The 6300-nt window shown below is 42.1% G+C and overlaps 1 protein-coding gene across 2 annotated transcripts in view; it reads left to right on the forward strand.

Annotated features, from left to right (window-relative positions):
* The window catches only part of DYRK1A (dual specificity tyrosine phosphorylation regulated kinase 1A), an 82021-nt gene extending 76457 nt beyond the window's left edge, over positions 1 to 5564 (forward strand). For both annotated transcript variants that reach the window (XM_036382741.2, XM_054514018.1), the window contains one exon: positions 2084 to 5564. In XM_036382741.2, the coding sequence (XP_036238634.1) occupies positions 2084 to 2707 (624 nt within the window). In that variant the 3' untranslated portion in view covers positions 2708 to 5564. The remainder of the gene's footprint in view (positions 1 to 2083) is intronic.
* The last annotated feature ends 736 nt before the right edge of the window (positions 5565 to 6300 follow it).

The following is a 6300-nucleotide window of genomic DNA, read 5'->3' on the forward strand; positions in this document are numbered from 1 at the left end:
GTGCATTCATTTTTCTTAAGGTATTCGTAGAAAGGTATTGGAAATTATTCTTAAGGACATGCCTGAAATTCTAGAATAATTGTGCAACTGCAAGGCTTGGTTAACGTTTTTAAAAGATGGGATAAATATGAATAACTTAATCTCTCATATATTGCTCAAGATAGAAAAGTATTGGAAATTATTCTTCAGTACATGCCTGCATTTCTAGAATAATCCTGCAGCTTCAAGGCTTGGTTAATGTTTTTAAAAATGGGCATAAATAAAATAACTTAATCTCTCACATGTTGTTCAAGATAGAAAAGTATTGGAAATTATTCTTAAGTACATTGTCTGCATTTCTAGAGTAATTGTGCAACTGCAAGGCTTGGTTAAGATTAAAAAAATTGGCACAAACACAAATAATTTAATCTCTCATATATTGTTCAAGATAGAAAAGTCTTGGAAATTAATTTTAAGGGCATGCCTGCATTTCTAGAATAATCATGCAACTGCAAAGCTCGGTTAAGATTTAAAAAATTTGGCATAAATACAAATAACTTAATTGCTCATGTGTTGTTCAAGAACCGACTGGATGTGACACTTGGTTGACAAGGTGGTCAGAAGTTGGATGGTCTTGGATGGTTTTGGATGTTCTTGGATGCTCTTGGATGGTTGGATGGTGTTGGATGGTTGGATGGTGTTGGATGGTGTTGGATGGTTGGATGGTGTTGGATTGTCTTGGATGGTGTTGGATGGTTGGATGGTGTTGGATGGTGGGATGGTGTTGGATGGTTGGATGCTCTTGGATGGTTGGATGGTGTTGGATGGTTGGATGGTGTTGGATGGTGGGATGGTGTTGGATGGTTGGATGGTGTTGGATGGTTGGATGGTCTTGGATGGTTGAATGGTGTTGGATGGTTGGATGGTGTTGGATGGTTGGATGGTGTTGGATTGTCTTGGATGGTGTTGGATGGTTGGATGGTGTTGGATGGTTGGATGGTCTTGGATGGTTGGATGGTGTTGGATTGTCTTGGATGGTTGGATGGTGGGATGGTGTTGGATGGTTGGATGGTCTTGGATGGTTGGATGGTGTTGGATGGTTGGATGGTGTTGGATGGTTGGATGGTGTTGGATGGTGTTGGATGGTTGGATGGTGTTGGATGGTTGGATGGTGTTGGATTGTCTTGGATGGTCTTGGATGGTTGGATGGTGTTGGATGGTTGGATGGTGTTGGATGGTTGGATGGTCTTGGATTGTCTTGGATGGTGTTGGATGGTGTTGGATTGTCTTGGATGGTGTTGGATGGTTGGATGGTCTTGGATGGTTGGATGGTGTTGGATGGTTGGATGGTCTTGGATGGTTGGATGGTGTTGGATGGTGTTGGATGGTTGGATGGTGGGATGGTGTTGGATGGTGGGATGGTGTTGGATGGTTGGATGGTCTTGGATGGTTGGATGGTGTTGGATGGTTGGATGGTGTTGGATGGTTGGATGGTGTTGGATGGTGTTGGATGGTTGGATGGTGTTGGATGGTTGGATGGTGTTGGATTGTCTTGGATGGTCTTGGATGGTTAGATGGTGTTGGATGGTTGGATGGTGTTGGATGGTTGGATGGTCTTGGATTGTCTTGGATGGTGTTGGATGGTTGGATGGTCTTGGATGGTTGGATGGTGTTGGATGGTTGGATGGTCTTGGATTGTCTTAGATGGTGTTGGATGGTTGGATGGTGTTGGATGGTTGGATGGTCTTGGATTGTCTTGGATGGTGTTGGATGGTTGGATGGTGTTGGATGGTTGGATGGTGTTGGATGGTTGGATGGTCTTGGATTGTCTTAGATGGTGTTGGATGGTTGGATGGTGTTGGATGGTTGGATGGTGTTGGATGGTGTTGGATGGTTGGATGGTGTTGGATGGTTGGATGGTGTTGGATGGTTGGCTGGTTGGATGGTTGGATGGTCTTGGATTGTCTTGGATGGTGTTGGATGGTTGGATGCTCTTGGATGGTTGGATGGTGTTGGATGGTTGGGTGGTCTTTCGCAGCCGTTACGATTCTGTGGCTGGGTGGAAGGACAGCTGTGAGTCAGCATTGTCCCTGGCATTTTGCAGGTTCGGCAGCAGTTTCCCCCTCCCATCGGTTGGACAGCCACCGAAGCTCCCACCCAGGTCACCGTGGAGAACCACCCGGTTCAGGAAACCACCTTCCATGTCAACCCTCAGCAACAGAACGCATTACACCATCACCACGGCAACAGCTCCCACCACCACCACCATCACCACCACCACCACCACCACCATGGACAGCAAGCCTTGGGCAGCCGGACCAGGCCGAGAGTCTACAATTCTCCAACAAACAGCTCCTCCACCCAGGATTCTATGGAGGTGGGCCACAGTCACCACTCCATGACATCCCTGTCTTCCTCAACTACTTCTTCCTCTACATCTTCCTCCTCTACTGGTAACCAAGGCAATCAGGCCTATCAGAACCGCCCAGTGGCTGCTAATACCTTGGACTTTGGACAGAACGGAGCTATGGACATGAATTTAACAGTCTACTCTAATCCGCGCCAAGAAACTGGCATAGCTGGACATCCCACGTACCAGTTTTCTGCTAATACAGGTCCTGCTCATTACATGACTGAAGGACACCTTGCCATGAGGCAAGGCATTGATAGAGAAGAGTCTCCCATGACAGGAGTTTGTGTTCAGCAAAGTCCTGTGGCTAGCTCGTGACTAAACTGAAACTAAGTTTGTTTCTTGTGTGTTTTTATAGAAGTGGTGTTTTTCCAAAAAAAAAAAAAAACAAAGTGCAAAGCTGCTTGAATCAGAAGGAGATAAACTCACTGAACCGCTACAGGAGGGCAAAGTTGACTATTTTTTTAAACTTGAAAAGATTGCAAAGGGACAATGAAGTTTTTTGTTTTGTTGGTTTTTTGCTGGGGGGAGGTTTTTTTTGGTTGTTTTTTTTCTTTTTTTTAAGAGCCATGTCTGGGCCCACCTTAACGGATAGCTTAGTGGTGTTCACCTTTTGCTTCCCCCATTTTAACTTGCCACAACCTAGTCATAGTTTGGTTTTTTTGGGGAGGGGTTTTGATTTTTTAAATTCAAATTTTAATTTTAATTTTAATTTTTTTTTTTTTTTTTGCTCTCATTCGACAGGGGTTATTGTTCAAATGTTAGTCATAGTTGCAAACTAGTTTCTTTTTAAAGGCATTGCACATGATTTCTAAAAAAAGGCCCTTTGAAGTTTTTCGGGTGGGAGGGGGAGTGAGTAATATATATATTTTTTTTAGTTCCCCAAACAACCATGGGCACAGAAATGCAGTACTGTAAGAAAGAGGGACCTTCAGATTACACAAATATATTATTCTTCAGCTGTAAAAAGGGACGGTTGTGACGGAGTTTGTGAGGCACATTGAGCATGCGAAGTGGCGGTGAGCAGAACTCTCCTTTTCTGAATCTACTGAGGATCAAAGCAGCAATTGTGATGGGAATTCTGTGGGTGCCACCTTTTGGAGCCCACGGGCAGTTAGGATGGAAATCTGACTGGTTTCATAACTGAGGTGCACTGAGAAGCAATCAACGGGTCGGTCCTGGCCAGTCCTGGGGAGGTCTAAGTGGTGGTCTTTGGGATAACCTTTGGCCTTATGGATTTGGACTCTTAAGTTAGAAGAGCCTACCATTTCAGATGCAATCACTTTTGGACATGCTTTTGCAGACAGTCCTTAATGCTGAAAACACAGAGAATGGGTAATTCAAGAGGCCTTTCTTTTAAAAATAGACTTTTGTGACCCACTTATTGTAAGGTATTGCAAGGTCACTTTGCGTGTGTCATAAAGTTGACTTCCTTATTGGTTGAAGGTCACAGGAGTAGTGGTTTGCGTTTGATGGAAATAGCTACAACTGTGTCCCTTCCTGCTTTTTACTTTTTTCTTTTGCTTTTTTCTCGGCACGTGGTTTTCTCCACCATTACTTCTGCACAAAGACGTCTTCTGTTCATCCTGAACATTTTTAAAAAAAAAAAAAAATGCAGAATTTTATGTGACTGCTTTTTTGCCTCACAATTATGCTGTGAATTTTACAAAAATTTATTTTCTTTTTTGATAATTTATTGTACCAAAGCTGTTTTTATAGCACATAGATGTCTGTAACCAATAATGTAGCAGTTCTGCACTTTGACACAAGGTGTAACTAGACCATTTTTAAATGTCAGTTGAAAAATTATGGCTGTACTATTGCTTAAACAAAACTGGAACTGTTGTTGAATTCATAGCCAATACATTTACAGCAATCTGTGTACTGAAGATAATAGATTGACATCTACTTGGAGACTATAACATCTGTTACATTATCAGTGTGTTCAGGCTTCTGAAGGTTAAAAGGGACACTAGATCCAGAAGCTATGAAACCAGCAGTTGATTCTTGTATTCCTTATTAACAAAATTGTAAACTTGAAGGCAAAGACCTTGATTGCATGAACAGGTCCAAAAAAAATAATAGGCTGAGTAAAGCAAAACCCTCAAGGGAGACCTGAGGTTAGCAGGCTGTATTTAACAGGTGCCTAATTTTTGGGTAACGCTGCCTTAATATAACACAGTCAGCTTGGCAGTTGCAAAATTTATGGGCCCATCCAAGAGATTTTATTTTTATTTTTATTTTTTGTGGGAAAAGGAAAAAAAAAAAAGCTGCATGAGGAAAAAACACCTTGGTGAAGGAATGAAGGTGAGTTCCTTGCTTGCCCATCCCAGATGAACAGTGTTGCCCATCCTCTCTTACAGAAGCAGTGATCTACCTCTGCCAGTCAGCCCTTGGAAAAGTTAATTTTAGCAGCAAATGGTCAATTCCATGCGGCCAAGTCGTTCTTTCAGTCAAAAAGGTGGAATTTTTTATACTCACAGTGGCAACACAGCAGCTGACTACCATGTAAATGGGAACGAATCCTTGGGATTAGCTTTTTTTTTTGTAAATCATGGTTTTCCTAATCAAATATTTCATTTTGTACAAACACATCAACCCTGTGGATGAAAGCGGATTTCCCCCCCCCCCCTTTTTTTTTTTCTTTTGGTTGGTTTTCTTTTGAAGCTCAGTAATTCAGAGAAGTTTATGGGATTTGGAAGGCTGTCACCTTAGAAAAGAATGCTGAGTTTAGCAATATCAAATCAAAGGAATCCAGTTCTTACTGCTGTCTAGGAATAGAAGGGTAATATGGAATCTGGGTAACACCACGCGCCACCCCTCAGCAAGCGCCAAAAAACCCCCACCAAACCTAAAGCAGTTCAAAGAAATAACCTCTACATCAAGAAGAAAAACAAAACAAAACAACAAAAAAAAAAATCATAAAATCCAGTGCTTCTGCATACTGTGTTATGTTACAGTCCAGTTTTGTGTGCTTTACTACACAGTTTGGTTACAGGACTTCTGTGCATTGTAAACATAAACAGCATGGAAAAGGTTAAATACCTGTGTTCAGATTGTAAGATCTAGTCCGGACTTGCTGTGTATATTGTAACGTTAAATGAAAAGACAAGCCCTTTGTATTATAGTCATGCAGTCTTATGTATGATAAACAGTTGAATAATTTGTCCTCAGACTCTTTACTGTGCTTTTTAAAAAGGAAAAAAAAAAGAAAAAAAAGAAGGAAAAAAAAAGAGTAATTTAAGGAAAAAAAAAAAAAAGAAAAAAATGTAAACGTAGTAAGTCTTCCTATGCAATTAACCTACTCCAAGCCATGGTATGGTAGGTATAATTATACTATAATATGTAAATATCAGATACATTGAAACAGACTTAAAAATATGAAAGTAAAAGTTGGAGGCGTAACAGCTAATTTGGAGTTTTTAATTGAAAACCAGCGAGGTCTGCAAATCACTGATGTGTGAACACAGCTCTGCTTGATTCTCATGGACTGTGCTTGTAGCTGGAGTTCTTTAATCCTCATCTCTCAGTCTGAGTGTTCTGGTGTGCGCTGCAGCTTCCTGCCCATCCCAGGTGAGCTGGTTCTGAGGCCGTGGGATGGGATTTTGGCACGGGCCTGCTGTTATCCCCAGAGCCCAGCCCAGCTCCTCCTGCACCACCAACTCCCTGGCTGGGGGTGCAGTGGGACCTAGTTTGGAAAAAGCTGATTTTCCTGGAGGTTCTGCCAAGTGGGAGGAGTTTTCTGTGCCTCTGGAGTGATTCAGCCAGGTTATTTCCAGGCTCCCAGTCCTCCTTCAGCTCTGGGACTGCTGAGTTACAGCTGGTGGCCACCAGAGCCTGGCAGAACAAGAGTAACAGCTCCAGTTTGAAACTATTCCATGTAAAAATATGTTCACTCGATGAACCTCCTT

Source organism: Molothrus ater, chromosome 2 (assembly GCF_012460135.2).
Source record: "Molothrus ater isolate BHLD 08-10-18 breed brown headed cowbird chromosome 2, BPBGC_Mater_1.1, whole genome shotgun sequence".
NCBI lineage: Eukaryota > Metazoa > Chordata > Aves > Passeriformes > Icteridae > Molothrus > Molothrus ater.